Source organism: Sylvia atricapilla, chromosome 20, assembly GCF_009819655.1.
Source record: "Sylvia atricapilla isolate bSylAtr1 chromosome 20, bSylAtr1.pri, whole genome shotgun sequence".
In the NCBI taxonomy this organism is placed as follows: domain Eukaryota; kingdom Metazoa; phylum Chordata; class Aves; order Passeriformes; family Sylviidae; genus Sylvia; species Sylvia atricapilla.
The window spans coordinates 5246408-5267300 of NC_089159.1; the positions used below are offsets into that span (position 1 = coordinate 5246408).

The window sequence follows — 20893 nt, forward strand, 5'->3', positions numbered from 1 at the left end:
ACCCGCCTTTAGCAGCTGATGCTTCCCAAACACTGCCCAAGGCCTGGGCTGGAACTATCCCTGTGCCTTGGCCCAGGATGGGCACAGGGATGGAGAATCTCCAGCAGCAGCACAGGAAAACGTGGCTGGAAGCTGCTCTCAGGTCTCATTCCAGAACATATTCCTGTTAAAGCTTGTGTTGCTTTATGAATGCCTTCTCAGAAGCAGCAGAGATTCATTCATTAGTCTGCAGATCTCAGACTGCCCTCCAGACACCACTGCCTTTCATGCAAACAGCCCATATTATTGGAACATTATAAATTCAAATTGGTGTGGAGCCTACCAAAAGCACAGAGGAAATTCTGAATGTCTTCACATAGAAACTGGTTTTTAAAATATTTTCCATGCCCCCAGCACAAAAAGGGCATGAATTACCTTGCTCAGTTCCAAAAACCATCAGAAGAGAGCTGAAGAAGCTGTTTCAAAATGTCACATTAAATGAAATTGCTCTGTGACAATTAGGACAGGACAATAACAGCACTAACCAGAGGCATTAATCACTCTGCATTAGTGTTAGGCCTCATGGCCAGGGATGCACTCGAGAACACCTCCTCCAAGGAAGGGATCTGCATTAAACCAACATCAAATACAAGAAGAATCTACACTGTAAAGCAAATCTCAATTCAGTTCAGCTTCAGCTTTGTGCTAGTTCCACTCTGGAAGCAAGTAAAGCAAAACCAGGATTTTTTTTAGCTTTGAAGAGTGCCTGTGCAAGCATTTTAACAATTTCACCAACTTGAAATTCACACTTCAATAATGTTTGGCCTTTCTGAATGCCTCCCTTACAGGCACACCCCTCTCACTTGAAAACAAGCCTCTCATTCCAACCTCAGCACTGGCAGTGACTCATTTGACAGGAGCCATGAGTTCTCCTCCTGGAATTGTCATCTGTGAAACAAGATCCACCTCACGGTCACGCTATTAACATTTAAATGATGGGGAAACTCCACCACCTCCCCTTAAAGAGCTGCACAGAGCACTCCAGCAGGCACAGTGATGCCCAAAAGCAGGATAACTCCAGGAGCAGCTGCAAACAGGCTCACACAAGGAGCAGGGGAGGGTTTTCCCCTCCCAGAGCACAGCAGGAGTGGCTCAGCTGACCTGGGCAATGTTTGCTTGGGAGGCCAGGCGGATCATGATGTCCAGTTTCTCCAGTTTGACATAGATGGGGTCGTTGTACTTCACAAAGAACACTTTGATCTCCTGCTTCAGGATTTCAGGCCTGCAGGGAACATAATGTTGTGTCACTCAAGAGTGGTAAAAAACCCAAACTGTTGTAACAAAAGGCATGTTTTCTTTAGAAATACACCCAATTATCCACTGAGAAACAGAATGGTGTCATTTTCTGATTGACCAGAGAAGTCATGGACCCCCATCCCTGGAAGTGTTCAAGACCAGGCTGGACAGGGGTCTCAGTAATTTGAAAGGTGGAATCTGCAGAGGAGGTTGGAACTGGATGATCTTTACGGTCCTTTTCAACCCAAACCATTCTCTGACTCTGATTTTACATCTAGGATGTGCAAACATCAATTTGAAGCAAGAAGTATGGATAAAAAGATGATTTCGATACAAAAATTCATAATTCAAGTCTTTCTACAGGCACATCTCTGCTTCCTGTATTTGAGCTGCTGAACCAACCATGACAGGCATCGAACAAGAATATTTTCAGTAAAAGAATAACATCCTTATCTCAACACAAAACCTACAAATTCATTTCCACTTTCACTTGCAAGACGCCAGTTCACAGTAACTCTGCCCTAATATAATCACAAAGTGCTATCCAAGCTATTTCACCTTTCCAGCAAGGATCAGCAGCAATAAAACACAAATGCTGGAGCAAAATTCTGGGAAAAACCCCAACCCACTGTACACCAGAATGTCACCAGCCTGGTGGTTCTGTGCAGAACAGAGAACACAGGCACAGTGAGATCCTGCAGGTCATTGTGAACCGTTCCTGTTTGCCATTCTGATTTATAGAAAGAAATTCTGATTTCTCATAACGAGAAGGTGAAGAGAGGCAGGTAAAGAAATACTGCATGAAGCTGGTATCACAAGTATGCTGTGAAAGAAATCAGTTCAGGCTACTAGAGTCATGAGACTGTTTAACCTGGCTCTCAAGAGATCTGAGCCTGGATTAAAAGAAATTCTGTGCATGTGGCAATATCTGGAGGTCTGACATAACCAAATGACCTTTAACAACACAGGAATAACAACCCCTGAGCCTTTACCTCTTCTGCACAATCAAGTTGATGTTCCTCAGGGCAACATACTGAACTTCAGGCTCTCCAGACAGCAGGGTGACCAGAGGAGGGGCAAGCTTCTTCAGCAGCATGTTGTAATAGTCAGAGTCCTTGGGAAGGAGCTCCAGGAACTTCATCAGGACCTTCACTGCTGACAGCACCACTGCCGAGTTGGCGTGAGACAGCCGGGGGGTCACCCGCTCGCAGATGCTGGGGACACAAGAAAGGGTTCAAGTGGATTTCAGGATGCCAAATATTTCAAAACTAAATTTAGGAGATGGTACATAGTTGAAGAGAGCTTCTCGTACACTGCTTGGATTTGGTTTTGGTCACAATGAATGAGAAAGGTCCTCTTTTCCTGAACGCAGCAGGAAGCAAACAGACTTCTCTCACAGGTTCAAGTTTCTCTCCTGCCACAGACAGCTCAGGAACAATTCCACACTTCCTGCTTTTTCCTGGTGGCATTCTCTATTTGTGTGATCTTGTCTGTCACTTACAAACATAACTTAAACGAAAACAGCTACCGGAAAAACACTTTAGCCTCCACGTAACCATTCAGAGGTGATACACGCTTCTGGCTTGCTTGGGGGGTTGCTGTCATCTCAACAAAAAAAGATTTCTGTTCCTCTGAACACACAAGGAAAAGGGTGACCTAAATATCCTCCCAAATCTCAGCTCCACCACTTGCCATAATGGATCCTATAATCAAGCAGCATCCTAAACAGCCCATCCCAAAAAGAAAGGAAGTTTGGGTTCATATGGTCTTTCTTACAGCATCTGTCAAGTTTCTTCCCACTCCCTCCTGCACATTGCTAACCCAGAACAATCTTATTCCCATCTGTGCCTCCTGAAGTTTCTTCCCCTGCAAGATTTGCTCTCAGCCATGCTGGAAGGGAAGCAGCACAGCTCAGTGAAGGGCAGAGAAATCCAAGTCATGGCTGTGGCACTCCCAGCTGCCTCTGCCCAAGGTCACCTGCAATGTCCCAGCTGCCTCCTCTCTCCGTGCCTCAGTTTCCCCATGCACAGGGGAGTGATAGCAGCCTTTCCCAGTGCTGTCTGAAGTAAGGCAGGCTCCAGGAGATAAACCCCACACAAAGGAGCAAAAGGAGCTCCTGCCCATGCAGCTGGATAAAACACTCTTTAGAGGAACTGCAGCTGAGGAACTGGGACATGTTCACAGTGTTCAGACCAGTGGTCACTGACAGAGCTGGGATAACACCAACCTCACATCCCGGAGATCTCTGCAGGTTTCTAGCACTCATTAAGAGCTGTTTCTGGCACAGAAATAGAACACAAGGGGAAAAAAAAAAAAACAGCAAGACTACTGGCAGGCTTCTTAGAAACAGTGCATTTTGTGCCTCAGAAAGAGTCAATGAAGAAACCCTTCACATTCCAAACGGCCTGGCCAGGATATTGCATGTGGGCTTGTGATCCTTCCTCCCCCTCCATCCCCACATCAACTGCATTAAATACATCACTTCAGAGTCTCCCTGTTCCAAATTACTTCTCTGGCTGAATCCTTGTTTTCTTGGGAACACAATCTGGCTTTTTGTGATTCTGGAGACAGATGAGGAAGAGGCTTGAAGTGCACAAACTAACAGCCCACTACCCAAACCCTAAAGTCTTTCTATTCTGGTTTAGTCATTGCACTTAAAAGTGAAAGCACAAAGGTGAATTTGGAGCAATGAGAAAAATAATTTCTTACCTTTATTTTCACTTCTATGATATCACAGACTAGTTTTCAGTTGGAAAATATTCCAGTCTCAGACCTGCAGTACCTTGGAAAAACCCACAAACCTATAAAGGTTTCTTGCCTCTCAAAGCAGCAAAATCAAATAGGAAAGTTCTGCTTTAAACCAGAAAATCCTCCAAACAGTGCTTCCACTGTTACAGGTTTGGAGTTGGGTTGATCCCTTCTTAGTAGTGCCAGTTCCCACAAGAACCAGTCTTTTGAATGGAAAAAAAAAAGTTTAAAAAAATAAACAGAGAAAATGGTTCTGCAGAGGGAAAGGGCAGGTTTCCAGCATCAGCCCCAACCACCAGAAGTAAATTTGCTTTTAAATCTAGTTTATCAAGTCTTATTTGTGCTGCCACAGCACCCTATTATCAGAAATCCTCTCAGAGCTGTAACACCCCCAGCTGCCTCCAAGTGCCACCGAACAGCCACCGCACCTCTGAGCCTCCCGGTCATCCTTGGGGTTGTAGTTGGACAGACAGTCCAGGATGAAGATCTGCCCCCACTCTGTGCACTCATTTAAAGCTGTCAGCAGCTTGTTGATGTTCTGAGGGTTCAGATCCAGCAGGTTGCTGTTGGGGTGGGACTCACTGATCTCCGACAGGGCGGCCACGGCGTTCGCCACCACCTGGGGGGAGAAGAGCTCCTTGTTAGCAGAGCAGGAGAGATTGGCAGGGATTGATCCAAGGCTGGGTACACATGGAGAGCAAACTGGAGGTCTATCAGCTGCCACATCAGTCATCTGAGCCTTCTGGGATGCAGCACAACCTCACAACCAACCCGCAGAGCCCAAAGCTTCACTGGGAGGACACCACAAGGGACTTTGCTGTGGAAGGAGCTGGAGATGGCACCCACAGGGAACACCACCACCCTGCAGGCTCCACACCCTCCCCCAGCTCCAGGGCATGCTCAGCTTTAAAGTCAAGGTGCCCAAACCTCCAGCTGCCCTATTTATTCAGGAATGTGTGCCTCTTGCCCAATTTCCCCATGGCACGTGGCTTAACAGTGATCCAGAAATGAGTGGCAGGTGCCTGGCAGCCTTCAGCACTGCAGCAGCACTGGCAGGTCACACACAGTTTGAGAGCAAACAAACAATTTCCCTAAAATGGGCAACTCCTGCTAAATCTTTAATAACCCATATTTCAATTTCAGTCTCCAGAACATCCTTTTGCTTTATGGAGCCATGGTAAAGCAACCACTCCAGCACAATATCCCTGAAATTACTCTTGCTGCATTTAGGACTATATAAGGTCTTCTCTTTTCTAAGCACATATTGAAAGGAGGTCCAGGGCCCAGCCTGACACAAACAGAAGTGGGAGTGCAGCATAAATTTTTAGTTCTTAGCTCCATTATCAAATTCAACAGTTATTCCAACAGATTCCACAGGAAGATTTTTTTTTTAATAGAAGAGTTGCAGAATATAGAGACAAAATATTAAATTTGCAGATGAGACTAAAGTCCTATTTGTTTAACTAACAGGAAAAAGGATTTAAGCTGAGTTTGACACACAAAATTGAAATCCCCTATGAAAAGGCATTTTCAGGACATTTAACAATGGACATCATGTCCAGCCCAACTCCCAGTGAATACCTGCTCAAATGAAGATTTATAGTGTTATTTTCTATGAGATTAAGGCAAAGAAACGTCTTATCTAAAATCATCTGATTGTTTGGATGACTAAAGATGCTTTTGATGCAGTATAATGAAAACAAGAACAGCACAACCAGAACTTTCCCTGCCTTGTTCCCATCCCTGCTTGTCATTAAACCAATATATTCCAAAGTCATTGCTCAGGCACAGTAATGTTGATTGTTCTGCATTTCACACCTAGAGGTCAGAGATAGGATTTTGATCCAAGATTTTATGAATTTCATTAGTTGAATGAGCCTTCTGTCACCAAAATCATTAGTAATCAGTGCTGCTGTCTTCTTGTAGTGTTTTAATGAGGAACTTATTAAGATAGGCTACTTATTCTCCTCATTATTTAATTTGCTTAATTCCTGAATGGTTAATGTGACACAGCATAAAACTGAAGTAAAAGATTTTTAATATCATTGTATTTTTGAAGTTTACCAGTGAAGACAAACCACAAAAGCTACTGCAAAGTTCAAAGTCCTTATGAAAAAGCACTTATAAAATGAAATTACTTGGGGAAAAATTTTTAAATTGACAAAAAACATTTACAGAGCCAACACATCAGAAAAAGGGACCTGTCAGTTGTACTGAGGGAAAAGAGCTCTGGCAAATGCACTCACACTGCCAGGCACTTTGTTGCAGTACTTGATAAATTAGTAACTAACCAAAAATTTTAGACCAGAACTGAGACTAGAGAAGAACTCCAAAATCACCATATCCAACCATCAACCCAGCACTGCCAAGCCCACCACTATATCATGGCCTCAGGTGCCATATTCAGATGGTTTGGGGCACTCCCAGGACATCCTAAACCCTGGGGCAAGGACAAGTCAAAGCAGCTGTGGTCATGTTTCCTTCCTTGCAGGGTCCACAGAGTCTGTCCCTGTGTTTGCCACAGGCAAAGGACGCACAGAAATGCTGTTCCCATGGGTGGAGAACCATGAGAACCCAGAGACCAAACTGTGAATGAGCTTTTTGCTCTCAGGATCTCAGGAAATGCCAAGTGTCCGGTTCAAAGCTGAGGATGGGACACCACATGGCAATTCACTCATAACTCCATTCAAAGCATCCATGAGGAAGTGGCAGAAGGCCACATGGACTTAGGAACATGGGCTGTGGTCTCCTTGAGTGTCAGAAAAAGGACTGGGAGGGGGTGTCAAACATTTGGTGGCAGCCTCAGCCCTACCAGAGGAGCTGGGATCTACAATCTACAGTCCCCAATTAAAGCTGGTCCTCACCTCCCACCTCAGCACCACAGGAGATAAATGAAGCAGAAGGGGATCAGGGAAAGGGTAGGGAATAAATTCAAACCTTAAGCAATATTTATTACAAAAAAGGACTTGCTGGCGATTTGCACTGAACATATTGATGTGTTATGGTGTTGTGGCTATGCCAACAAAAACAATCAGCATCTTCAAGGCTTTTCACACAGCCCCAGCACAGCTGAAAGGCAAGCAGCTCCCAGGAAACAGTCCAACACAAACACTGGCTGGAGCACACACGCTCACCTCTTCCCTGGCACTGCCACTGCCTCAGCCAGCAACAGGAACACGGAGAGCACAAGCCAGCAGTGCACAATTCCAGCACACAGCTCCTGCTCTGCCAACTGCTCCCGCCAAGGGAGAGGTCAGGTCAAGGACTGAGGGATGCCCCACTAAGAGTTAGCACTCAGGTATGGCAAAATGTCCATAAAGACCCATTCAATACCAATTCCTGTGTCATTACATCACCTGCTAATCCAGTGTGTGCTTTGGCACTCATGGAAGTGCCACTGGAAATACTTAGAAAGATGGGTTTTGGCCAAAAAAAACCTGCAATATCAAAGCTGAACCTTAAGTCTTCAGCTCTGTTGACACTTCTTCCTTAACACAGCAACACAATATCATGAAGTCCAACTGCATTACACAGCAAGAAAAAGGTGGTAAGTTACAAGTTATTTTCACTTTAAAATAAAAGATGATGGAATTGCTGGGGGACATAAAAGTAAGGTAAAGCTTTACAAATGTTATAGGACCAAGGAATTAGACAAGTTTCTATTTTCTATATCCAAGCTCTATTCTATTCCAAGGAATCAGACAGGCTGATGGAAAAAATCCTCTAAGTTCCTTTAGCAAACAAAGTAGTCTCTGCTTTTTAAAACATGCCCCACATTTGTTTTGATGAGAAACCAATCAGTTGTATGATTTATCCCATAGATTGGAAGAAGCAGACTTAAAGTACATAAAACTAACGGTGTAATCTTGAGTTCTCAAAAACAAAGAAAAAAATGGAAGTCAACCCAGTAGCCACAGATATGTGAGCCTAACCAGCTAATGAACAGGAAAAAGCCTTTAAAGCTTGAAATTCCAAGGTAACTCCACTGCAAAATGCCTCATTTGACTCACAATTAAGAACACCAACTTTCAGCTAACAGCTACCAAATGATGATCTGCCCTAAAAATCCCCCAGAAAATAAAAATGCAGAGCAGATTGAAGAATTAATAATAATTAATAACAATAACAGGTCCCTGACTTGCTGATGTAAATCAGTTCACCCTGGGTACACGATGATATTATTCAAATGCAGCCACAGCAACATCCCTTTGGAGCAGGGATGAGCCGAATGACAATAAACCTCCTTTTGCCTAGAATTTCCCAATAAAATTTAGGCTCCTGGAGAAGCTTGATATAAGGATAACTAAAATCTCCCAGGCTCTTATTAAAAAAAAAAAACACAAACCCCAAACCAACAATAGCAAGCCCCAAATTCCACACTTAAGAGCTACGTCTCAGCTTTAACAAGAACCCAACAGTTTTAAATCCACCTCCAGACAAACTCCCTCTGCAGCCACAGAGACCAGCCCTGACCTCTCGGGGAGCTGCAGAGGCAGGAGCTCTGTGATTTCCAAGTGCTTCCTTCTGGCAGCTCCAAACCTTCAGCTCAGAGCAAATGGTAGAAAACAGCACCAGGGAGGGAAGGGGGTGGCTGAAAACCTGCGTGTCTGCCTGGCAGCCCACACGGAAAAGCTTTGCAGGGGCTGGGGGGACAGGAGGGAAGCTGGGCACATCCAGAACGCCAAGCAGTCGAAGGAATCAGATTATTTCCCCAGCATCCCGAGCTAATTGGAAATTAAACCAAGTGTGTAATGGAGTTAATGAAATACAACGTTCTGCTGCTTGAAATGGGAACCTCTGGCTCGCCGTGCTGTTAAAGGGAAGAGAAAATGAGGAAAATGTGGAAAATGAGGAAAATGAAGGGGCTTGGAGAAGAGGCTGTGAGGGGAGCAGAATTCCCTCCACAGCTGGAGGCTTCTGCCATCAAGGGAGCCAGGCTCCAGGAGATGTCTCTGAGAATGGAGAGGTGCTGATGTTTCAAAGAGCACTCTGGGCTTGCAGGGTACATCTGTGTCACTCAGCAGAGACTCCCAGGTGGGAGATTCAGAGCACCCATGGATGGGTGTCACAGGGCCACTCATTTTATGACCCCTTGTGTGCCCTGAAGGTCCCTAACAGGTGCTGCTCTCCAGAGAACACGACCCTTCATTCTGTTCACATCATAACTTTTATTTCCAAGCCCTCCTTACTTTGCTTCCCTAGAAACAGCTCAGGAACCACAAACATTTCTTACTTTACAGAAGTGATTCTTCCCTGCGAGGGTTGTTCAGAAGCTGTGGCTGCCCCACCTCTGGAAATGCTGAATGGGGCTTGGAGCAACCTGGGGTAGTAGAAGGTGTCCCTGACCATGGCAAAGGACTGAACAAACTGAACATTAAGGTCCCTTCCAACCCAAACCCTTCTGTGATTCAATGATTCTATGAAATGCCTCAACCATGCAAGTCAGACAGCCCTCATGAGCTTCTCACACTGTCAATGCTTGTTTGTATGTATAGATATAAATTAAAGCTCTGAGAGACTCACACATCCCCAGTTCCTGATCACATCCCAAAAACTGCCTGGGTGGGGAGGACCTCCTGGCTTGCTTTTTGCAAGTGGGCTGAATTTTTATGGAGGTGGCAATGGAAGGGAAGTTAAGTGTTATACTTCCCACGGCGTGCTTGCCCTAACTGGGTTTTGCACTTCCCTGGAGAAAAATGGCACTTTGTGGCAGACTGGAACATCACTCCTGCTCTCATATCCTTGCAAAAATCAGGATGTGTGAGCTGTAAGGCAGGAAAACAAGCTTCCCCCAGCTGTTGAAACTCTTGTGGTAGGTGGGCAAGAAGCTGCTCAGGTTTGGCTCCATCACAAGGGGCTTCTCCTTGGCACAGCTGAGCCCTCAGTGCAGGAAATTAAACTCCATGGCAAGACACAGAGGGTCTGCAACTGCTTCTCCTTCCAAAAATCAGTGTGGTGTGATCCCAGTCTGGATCATGCACCTACTACACACATCAGAAAGGTTTTGCTTTATTTTTTTGCAATTTTCCTTGCAGAGGTTCTCGCTGGCACCATCCAGTGGCAAATGGACTGTCTCTGATCCGAGCTGAGGAAAAAAAGCACCAGCTAAGCACCAAATTCCTTACAGAGCCCTAAAAAGAGGGGGTGCAGAGTTACAAAACATCACAACCACAACATTATCTGACAAATGGTACTTGTCAATAGCTAGAAGTGTCTGTTCCAATGGAAAATAACATGTAGACACATGTCAACAAAATTCCCAGCACACTGATTGATGTTAGAGATCCTGGAATGATCTGCTCAGCAAGACTAATGCTTTGGAAATTAGGCACATACTGGTGGCTGTAATTGGAAGGAGACAAGTCTCTGATGGATGAATTTGTCAATTAAGCTTTATAAATGAGGGATGTGGAAAGACAAACTCTGGAGCCATGGAATTTCACAAATTATCAAACTCCTTGCCTCTCTGCCGGTACTGAAAGCACAGAGAGAATGCACAGCTTTGAGGGAAGATGCTCAACACTTGTATCCTTCACACCAAAACCAACCAACCAAAAACCCAAGGGCCACACACATGCTTGAAATTCCCTCAGACCTCTTTAGGATGACAACCTGTAGAAAATACCTGCTCAGTAAGGGAGATTCCTCTGCAGGAGCTCATTCCAAAGCCAAAGCTGGTTTCTCCAGCAGAATGAGGGGTTGAGAGTGGGAAACCAGAAGCTGTGCCACCCATCACAGGTGGCAGCTCTCCCTTTTTCCCTACTTTAAGCCTTTGCTGCTGCCTGCTGCAACACACACAGCTGCTTTCTGCAGTGCCAGGCAATCTCCCACATTTCCTCTCTCTACCATCCCACCACACATGAACACAGCCACTGTTTAGACAGGCTCCTCCATAGCTTCTCCTCATCTCTTTCCCAGCTTGTTGCTGCTTTTGGCTGCACAGTTTACCAAAAGTGTTGCTCTTCCTCCTGGGCAGTCTCATGTAAACAGAAGAATCCATTAGAGAGCTCCAAAGTGCCACCACCACTCTTCAACAGCCCCAAGCAACGTTCTCATTCACTGCAACATATCCATCACTGGGTAAAAGAAATTCCGCCCACAAATGCCATCAAGTGTCTCCCAGAAGGAAATATTATCTCCACTTGCAGCATAAACATTATAAAAAACCCCCAAACCACACACAGGACCAATTCAGACATAGTTGGAGGACTTCAAGATCCAGCCTGCATCTGCAGGACTTGGCTTGAAAGGAAGAGGGGGATTTTGTGCCCACAGGACACAAAAATTATCCTGGAGCAGCCCCAGGCTGATGAGATGCTGCAGTGCCCACAGCCCTCAGCAATATTCAGCTCCATACTGGCATGTGGATTTTCAAGTCCTTACAACCTTCATGAGCAGGAATAATGAATTCATCCAGCAGTGACAGCTCACTTCTCCCACCACTAAAAACACCAGCTGCAGAGGGAAAACACGGGGCTGGGAGAGCCCCCATGAGGAACAAGTGATCTCCTGTGCCCAGGGAGAAGGTGGTGCTCCACTTTCTGTTGGATAAAACAATTCCCACATCCCTGACTGCCTCCTTCAAAGTCCTTTTGGGACTCAGGGGATCACCAGTTTCTCAGCAAGGGATTCTTTTCTCAGCTTTGCTACACAGAGAGAGATAAAATTCCTACAGAGGACAGGCCCAGGAGGCAAAAGCTCCTTTTGTTTCTAAACAGGCTCATTCCTCAGGACATCATCTCTGAAGAGATATTCTGCTTGCCAGCTAGTAGGAAAAAATGAAAGGAAGATCATCTTCCTTCATTGGGTCATCCAGGAAGCTCCCACACACACTCTGAAGTTCAGGCAGAGGAGGAACCCACATCCCTTGCAGCCACAGCAGGAAAGGCAGGAGAATACTCTGATTTATCTCTACAGGTTTTTAGCCTCATCTGTGAGCTGTGGGAACTCAATACTGCTGGAGGGAATTCGGATTAGATCAAGCTGGACCTCACCACCTCCAGCTGCCAGATCTCAGATTCCCATCTTAGTGTGGTTAATGCTAAAGGCAAAAAAACTCCCAGGTACAAGAGTTTAATTATATCCCACACACTTGGAGCATTTACTAATCAGTTCTGTGATCTCAGGTTACTCTGTGCTGAGTCACAACAGTGTTTCTCCCAGTAAATAGTGATGTAGAGGGTGTAAAACATAGCACAAAAAGTCTGTACAGTCCACAAAAACACAGGAACAGAACAGCCACACCTGAAAAAGCTTGGATCCAGCATGAGGAAGGAGAAATGCTACAGGAAGGAGTTAAAAATTGAATATAACCTAGAAAATACCAGGGAGAAGGTGACATCAGTTAACTTAAGCCATGTGGATAAGAGAGAGATTGGCAAGGAATCTATTCCATGGGTTAAAAGTTACCTTAGAAGGTCAAGGATTGAAAATACTTAGAAAGAAAGGTTGTTCCATTCAAATTCTGAAAGACCAGTAAGGCGTTAGATGAATTTCCTCTCATGTTTTTCTGCTAATATTTACATTCCTGAAGAAAACCAAGTGCAAGGATAAAAAAACCAGGAGGGAAGTAGTTACAAAATAAAGCATCTAAAGATAGTCAGCTTTCCTTCTGCTTTCAGCTGCTGCCATCTCGTGGTCTGCTCTCCCTCTCCTGGGCTCAGCACCTCCAGTGCTCCAAGGAAGAGCTGTCATTGCATGTGATTCACCGAGGCCAGAGCAAGACAACAGCAAGAAAAAAAAAAATAATAAAAGAAGGGTTTTCCATGACTTCAGAGAACCTGTGGCCACTAGGAAGTGTGAAACATTCCTAACTGTTCTCTCACTATTACCTACCGCTGGGTGTGAACAGGGTTCTGCAGTAACAGAGGGCACAGAAGTCTCACTTTGGAACCATACTTTTGTTAGAACATGAGGATTGTGGGAGAACAGGCTCCTGAGTTGCATTATACCCAGGTTACCAGCAAGAGAAGTGCTGAGGACTGAGCAAATGCAGCAGCCCAAGGCAGCCAGGCCCCAGCTTTATATCCCTCCAGTCCTGCTTCAGCTGAGCTTCATGTGCAGAAATGCAGGGTGAAAAATGAAGGATTTGCCTTAAGACAGCTCTGGGAAGAAATGAGAGCTCCCTCTGTGGAAGGATCCTCTTCAGCAGGATCCCAACTGACAAAAGGCAGCCACAGACACTTCAGACCCATCTGGAAAACGAGATTAAAGGCTCCTTCACAATCAAACTTCTGCAGGGCAACTGAACCATGCCCTTGGAAGGGGGTTTGGGCCATGGCCCGCACAAGACATCTCAGATAACTCTGCTGTCATGTCAAAAGCCACCAGCCCATCTGGTACCTCACCAGACACATCCATACCAATGTATCTGCAATGAGAAATTTGAATTAATTCACCCAGGGGATGCACCTGCACAAAAAAACCACTTAATGTGAGCTAAGGCCATGTTGTGACACTAAAAAACCCAGATAAAGGGGAAAGAACCTTGGCTGTGCACCTACAGCACCTCAACAGGACTTCAGTGCCCTGAACATCCCCAAGGGCTGCTGGTTTATTAACACAGAATAATGCCAATGCTCCAAAAATGTGAGGAAAAAAGAGAACAAACCCAAAATGTTTCTGACAAGGTCACCTCCAGCTTAGTCAGACATCCTTGTGAGGAAGGTGATCTGAGCCCAGAGAAATCTGCACCCTGATCTCTGCACAATTATGAGGCAATTAGGGAGCCACAGATGGAGATGTTCCTCTACCAACACCCAGCTAAAATGCTTAGAGCTTGCTCATGTGCTAGAGGCAACCAATTACAAAGCCATAATAAAACCCTTCTTGAAGACTTATTTTTCAGCTGCAGCCTTTTTTAGCTCCTGCTCAAAATCCTCATTTTTCAGAAGAGAGAACAAGTGTGGATTTCCCATCTCAAAAATTCTGCTTCATTAAGTGTCTAATGTTGCCCATTTCCACAAGCCATCAAACGAGGAGAAACATTTATAATATAAATATGAATGAGTTGGCTAACAGGTTGCAATGATTGAGATGCACCATTTACAGAGGAACAGGCCATCAGAATAGATCCATCTGTACCATTCCTTCCAGCAATCTTTCTTTTGATAGCCAATACTGATATACACACATTTTACTTAAAAAGACCTTCCAGGCAGGAACTGCATTCCAAGGAAAAACACCTCAATAAATACCAACTTGCACAAAAATATGACTTATCTGGCAAACAAAATTCAAGGTCATCAGGAAGTTTCACAAAATTGGACAAAGCAGCAATGAAGTGGATGGTTTGACCAGAAGATGAACCTTAATTAGGGGTGGATAACTCCTGTATTTTTGAGGGAACCACTGTGCCACAAAGGCACTGTAGCCAGATTAAATATTGTATTAAATCAGTAGCTCTAAGAGCCTCAAGCCTTTGATAAAATCTCTCCCTATGGACCCTTAAAAAGCAACAATATCACACCTCACCTACAGTAAAACCTGGGAAACCAGCACACAGAACACAGCTACATGAGCCTCTCAAACTCTGCAGATCTGAAAACACACCCCAGGCCTCTCCTTCATCACCACCACTCCTCCACATTGCATTTTCCTGCTGCGAATGCTCAGCTTTGGGAAGAGCAGGTGAGTACAACATGAGGGAGGTACTGTGACCCTGCACAGCTTCAGAAGAGCTGTCCCAGCCCACCCCCATTACCACCAAGGAGCTCAGGAGTTTTCCTGACACTTTATTAGGAAAATGTGCTACTTTAGGAGGTTTATTTAGCCAATGGAGCTCTTGCTGCCCTTTGGTATTTTTCCTCTTCTCACCATTCACTGAAGTTTATATTAAGTTAATGCACTTTTTAAGTACATATCTGTGCTCTCCTGTCAGCAATGGTTCATTTACCAAACCACTGAGCTCCACAGGGACCAACAAGCACAAAGGGCAAGCAAACCCTTGTTATTTCTCCTCAAGTACCACATCTTTTCAGCCAGAGCTCTTCACCTCATACCCATGTGGCCGTAATCAGAATAAAATCAGAGCTGGAACCGAGGCTGGGAGAAGAGGAGGTTCTGTCCCTGACCTCCACTGCTGCCTGGGAGCTGCTGAACACCAGCACTGAAGTGGAAATAAAGAAGCCCAAGCAAGTCCCTTCAGAGGCTGCAAGGCACACCCTCCACATTGAATTGGAACAGCAGGTGCTTCTCTACAGGCTGCCTAGACAAAGAAAATATCTTCAAGTAGTCATCAATATTCACACAGAAGCCTGGCATAAGGGAAAAAAAAATCAGGGAGGCAGATAAAAAGAACAACTTGTAAAAGAGCTGGATATCAGAGAAAAGAGGTGTCTGTATCTCCTGAGAGACACCATCACTCAGACTGCCTGTGACTGTCAGACACCTCGAGTTTCACTGTCTCTAGAAAGTCTTACAAAGACACTCAGCAACCTTCACTCTCCTAAAGGGGATGGCACCTTATCACCTGCACTTGGCTTATCTCAGGTGCCCAAAGACTACAGCAGGACAGAAATTCTGTGGTTTGACTCATGCACCACAGAAAGAGCCGTTAAACCTGCCTTAATAATGTGAGACTATTTCTTTAACTAGACTCCATTCCGTAAAAAAAGCTAAAAAATGTAGGAGTCACATTCCTAAACTCTGAGTTAAACTGAGCTGCACAAGTTTTCTTCCCTGCTAAAGGTCAGGATGATATTACTGTGCTCCCTGGATTCCAGCAGGAAACAGTATTAAATGAAAGGATGATGCAGTGGGGCACTTCAATTCCTTGGCCACCACCTTTTAGTCACAAAGTAATAGCAGGAGACACCTGGCTTGGAAGTGGACCCTTCATCAAGCATAATTAAATGCTGATTTAGTAGGTAATTTACTCCTGTGAAATTCTTGGTCATGACCTCCACCTCTCCTCCAACGACTCATTTAACTTTATTAAAAACATTAGCATTGATTTTTCTCCACTCATTACAAGCCAGTGGATTTATCTGCATTAGCAAATGAATTCATCCAAACTCTTATTCCAAGAAAAGCCAAAGCCTGCAGGAAGACAAGAGCTACAAGCTGTCACCAAGGTGGCAGCATCACATATTTCTTGTTCTTCTGGAACTTTCGCAGCATTCAAGAGGGCCAAAAGCCCAAACAGATCAAACAACAGAAGACATTTCCCGTTTTCTGAGGCAACAAGTGTTCTACAAACAACAAAACCACCCCAGTGCAGCGGCTGCAGCGAAGAAACCACACAAACTCAAGCGACGTGCTGGCAACACCTTACCATGGGGTTGGAGTCTGCAATCAGATCCCGCAGGGAATCCAGGAAGCCTTGGTCCTCCACCATCTGGGCGTTGATGTCGTGCAGCTTGGCCACGCAGACGGCGGCAGTTTTCCTGACGTAGGGGTCCTCGTCCTTGAGGCACTTGCGCAGGGGCTCGCACAGGTACTCGGTGATTTTGTCCACGCGGATGCAGCCCATGGTGCGCACGGCCAGGGCGCGGATCAGAGGGTTGGGGTCCTCACAGTCCTGCAGCACACCACACAAACACCAAATCAGCACCAGCAGCTCTGTGGTTACACGCTGAGAGCCAGGCAGTTACTGCAGATCGGGGATAAAAGGGCACTCGCTGCTTCACGGAAACATTTTACGCTGTTTCCGTCTTATAAAAATTTCATCTGGGTGTCCTTTCATTCTCCCAGCAGAGCTGCTTTTAACAGCTGTGATCCAACAGCTAAGCTGGAGAGGCAGCTCTCAGCATCCAAAATCCCGCCACAGACCAAGTAATTTACTGATTTCCAACCTTCCCAGTTCAAAGGAGCAAGAAATAAAACGGGAAAAACCAACAACTAAGTACAATCAACAGCCATCAAGGCCTATTTCTTAAAACACAAATACTCTTTAAGTTACAACACATGAAGCATAAGCAAAGGCTACTCTAGAGGTACTTTTCTAAAGAGGAAAAAGAAAAGGCAGACAGGAATAGAACATTTTTTACTCCAAGCCTACATAATGTTCCATGCATCCAATCCATCTACATCCCTGAGTTCCTCCAGAATCAGCCTGTAAAAGGATGGCTACGGAATTACCTACAAAGGCATTTACCTTCCACTGTTCAAATTTCCTGCAGCTGAAAAACCACTTCTAAAGCCTTTAAGAGAAGTGACACATCCTAGCAGTGCACTCCACACCTTGAACTGGCAAGTGCTGAGTTAGTGCACACCAGTGTTAACACCTGCTCTTCACTAACACCTGTCCCTCAACTTGCCAAAAGGGACACCAGGCTTTCCTCTGAAGGGCATGAGATGGAAAATATAATTTTGTTAGTCCATTCTAACAGCATTGCACTTTAAAGACAGATAATATCCTTTCCAGAGAGGAAGACAGCAACATCCTCTCTGGCCAGAAGAGCAGAGCTCTCAGCTTAGGTTTTCTCACCTCTTTCTGCCTCAAGAACCACAATAGAAACTTGAAACTCAATCCCATTCCCCACTGTCCCAGATTTTATAACACTCTGCAAGGAGTCTTAAACATCTTCTAAGCACTGGGTTTTATCTTGCACAACGTGGGGCTGAAATAACATTTCCTAGATAAGGAGAGGCAACCTGACAACAGAACTAAGGCAACCCAGCAGTCATGGTGCTGTTTTTCCAGTGAACTGTCTCTCAAGTTTCATCAGAGATAAAAGGTTTTCCACACAGAGCACAGCTGGAACATTCAAACAGGAAGTTTGATGTCCACATCTCAGATATTAGAAAGGTTGGAAGATGAAACAGGTAAAATCTGTTTTGCAACACCAGAAGTTGGTAAAACAACAGAAGCAGCTTTCCCTGGAGCAGGCTCTCTCACAGCCACTTAACAGGGCTGCTGAAGTCATCTCCTCTGCAATAACCAGCAGGAACAAGTGAGAGAAAGATCTAGTGGATTCAGCACCCTCCTCTATGAGCCCAGCCCCAAAGCAGAGACAAAGCTCCCAAAGGCTGATGGACAAAGAGATGTGCTGGACCCTTTCTTGATGTGCCAGGGGAGCAGGTTACCTTCACAAAGCTGTTGACAGCCATGATGGCCATGTCTGGCTGGCTTTTGGCATAGTTCATCAGGTACAGGTAGACCAGCTTCTTCAGCTCCAGGTTGTCAGTCTGCATGCAGTTGACAACATCAGGGAACAGAGAGCTGGATACACAACACAAGGATGGAATCAGAGAATTGTTAAGGTTAAGAAATGTCATGTCCCCAAGTGCCACATCTAAACACCTTCTAAAACTCTTCCAGGGATGGTGACTCCACCACCACCCTGGGCAGCCTGTTTCAATCCTATCTGAACCTCCCTGGCACAACTGCAGGTTATTTCCTCTCATCCTGTAACTTGTCACCTGGGAGGAGGGACTCATCCCCAGCTACAGCCTCCTGTCAGGGAGTTCAGAGAGTGAGAAGGTCTCCCCTGAGCCCCCTTTTCTCCAGAGTCAGCCCCTCCAGCTGCTCCTCATCCCTTGTGCTCCAGCCCCTCAATGTTTTTCTTGTCATGAGGGGCCCCAAACTGACCTCAGGATTTGAGGTGTGGCCTCAGCAGTGCCCAGCACAGAGGGACAATCACTGCCCTGGTCCTGCTGGCCACACTGCTCCTGACACAGGCCAGGTGACATTGACTCTCTTGGCCACCTGGGCACACAGCAGCTCATGTTCAGCCACAGCTGACCAGCACCCCAGGTCCTCTTCCACCTTTCCAGCTGCTCTTCCCCATGCCTGGAGTGTTCCATGGGTTGTGACCTGAGTGCAGGACCTCATATCACTGAGCCTCACACCACTGGCCCCAGCCCATGGACTCAGCCTGTCCAGATCCTCTGCAGAGCATTCCTGCCCTCCAGCACATCCACACTCCCACACACAAAATAAAAAAACAGGTGGCATGGCAAAGGGGACAGAAAAAATATCAAGGAAGCCAAAAAAGCTGGAGTTCCCCTTTAAGCATCCTGCTGTTTAATGAAAGGTCACCTTCCCTTTCAAAGCAGTTTGCAATGGCTTTTATAATAATAATCTCTTGTATAATAATAATAATCTCTTCCTCCTTTAACACAGGAGGAGGTGAAAACTAATGCCATTCCCTAAACGTGTTTTAACTGGGGGGTTCACCAAACAAGAAAATTCTACCATGCCAGGCCTGGAAATGAACCCACAAGAGGAAAAATGTTGCTTTCAAATGGACATGCAGGACACTTGTGAAGAATCTGCCAAATTTCAGACTAGCAAAGTCCAGAGTGATTAGAAGCTTAAGCACTGACAAGCTGGGTTCCACTCAAATGTCAAGCAGCCATCTGTAAACAGCACTGCAGAATAACACGGAAGTTACACAAAGATCCTGCAGCTCCCAAATTTGCTGTGGGGATCTAAAGGTAAAGGGTAAATGCTGCTGGTAGAAAAGATAAGGGTTTTTTTTCCCTTTCAGCTTATATGTTCCTTCATTCTATGATGAAGTCATGATGCTGAATTTGCAAGCTTATATTGATTTCCGTGGCAACAGACCACGCTGCTGTGAATCCAGAATTATTGACTCTCTGCTAGGCTCCAGGAACAGGAGAAGCTGCAAGGGAGAAAGCATTCACTCCAGCAGGTTCTTCTGCTTCTCTCAGAAAACAGTACTAAATACAGTAAATGCCAGTGTCCTTCAGCTGCAGTAAAACACAGGTTCAGTTCTAAAATCACCCATTTTAAAACACAGCTTAAATTTATGCTGTGCCAGGTGAGGCTAAGAAAACCCTGGAATTACCTTTGTAACACTAAAACCCAGGACAGCAAGCAGCAAGAAAACATCACCTAAAGTGACATACAAAATGGCTGAATTCTGGGTGTGTTTAAAATAAAAAGGGCTCTTGGCACTGAGCTAAACCCACACTGAGAACAGTTGTTTCTCTTGCTTTCAGTGACAGCAAGGAGTTTGAGAAACCTGTGACTCAGGCATAGCACAGGCAAAGACACAGCCATCATCAGCCAAAGAGCTGCTCCATGGACATGTGTCACCACACCTGAGTCCCAGGACAACCTGAGCTGCCACAGCTGCTTTTACCTGACATCCTTCCCCACAGTCATGGCTGCAATAACCTTCTTTACAGCTTCTTTCCTCTTCTCTTTCTTTTCATTGTTGAGTTCAGCCTTCAGCTCAAAAATCTCTCCTGGCAGAAGACAAAAAAAAAACCCAGATTGAACCTCTCAGGAGAAGAAAAGAGTCTTGTTTTAGAGATAATTCAAGAGTGAATTGTTGCTTTCTTGGCCTGTTATTCCCATAAAACTGGTCCAGCAGCACTTGGAAGCTGTCAGACCTTGTTTGGTTCACTGAGAAGCAAAGCTGCAACACTCAGGGGACTGCTATGACTACACCTTGCAGAGGAAAATGCCACGAACGAGAACCACGCTGCGTGTGGCAGCTCTCCCACTTCCAGGACACCAAACCACATCCCTGGAGCATCTGTTTCTCTGAGGCAACCATTACATAACCAGCACAAAAAGATACTTGGAGATGCCAGATTCGTGCCTGCAAGAAACAAACTAAGCTAGGAATTTTGCCCAGACTTTTTAAGTTGCCTGCTTCCTGAGAGAGCTGGAGTGGAGCCCAAATGCTGTGGTTCCTGAAACAGGGCAGCATGTGTTTAGTCCAGTGGAAAAAAGCTAAAAAGGCAGAGCCACCACTAACAAAAGCTGCATGTAACACAGCTTGCCTGGATTCCAAGCTTCCCAAAGTAGCCTTTTCCACAGCATTAATTCTTCCAGATATGACTGTGGAGAAAGCCAGTTCAGGCTGGGTCACCAGAGTGGCAATCAAGTTTATAAAATAAAGCAACATGTGCAAAAGGCTGTTTATCTGTCTGTTCCAGACACAGCCAGTGG

The 20893-nt window shown here is 45.4% G+C and overlaps 1 protein-coding gene across 4 annotated transcripts in view; it reads right to left on the reverse strand.

The window, feature by feature from the left end:
• Nucleotides 1-20893, reverse strand: part of AP2B1 (adaptor related protein complex 2 subunit beta 1) — a 74799-nt gene that overhangs the window by 48290 nt on the left and 5616 nt on the right. For all 4 annotated transcript variants that reach the window (XM_066333241.1, XM_066333242.1, XM_066333243.1 and 1 more), the window contains exons 3-8: nucleotides 20076-20181; nucleotides 18052-18187; nucleotides 16298-16543; nucleotides 4452-4642; nucleotides 2268-2489; nucleotides 1141-1261 (exon numbers count right to left, since the gene is read on the reverse strand). In XM_066333241.1, coding sequence (XP_066189338.1) covers nucleotides 1141-1261; nucleotides 2268-2489; nucleotides 4452-4642; nucleotides 16298-16543; nucleotides 18052-18187; nucleotides 20076-20181 — 1022 coding nt within the window. The remainder of the gene's footprint in view (nucleotides 1-1140; nucleotides 1262-2267; nucleotides 2490-4451; nucleotides 4643-16297; nucleotides 16544-18051; nucleotides 18188-20075; nucleotides 20182-20893) is intronic.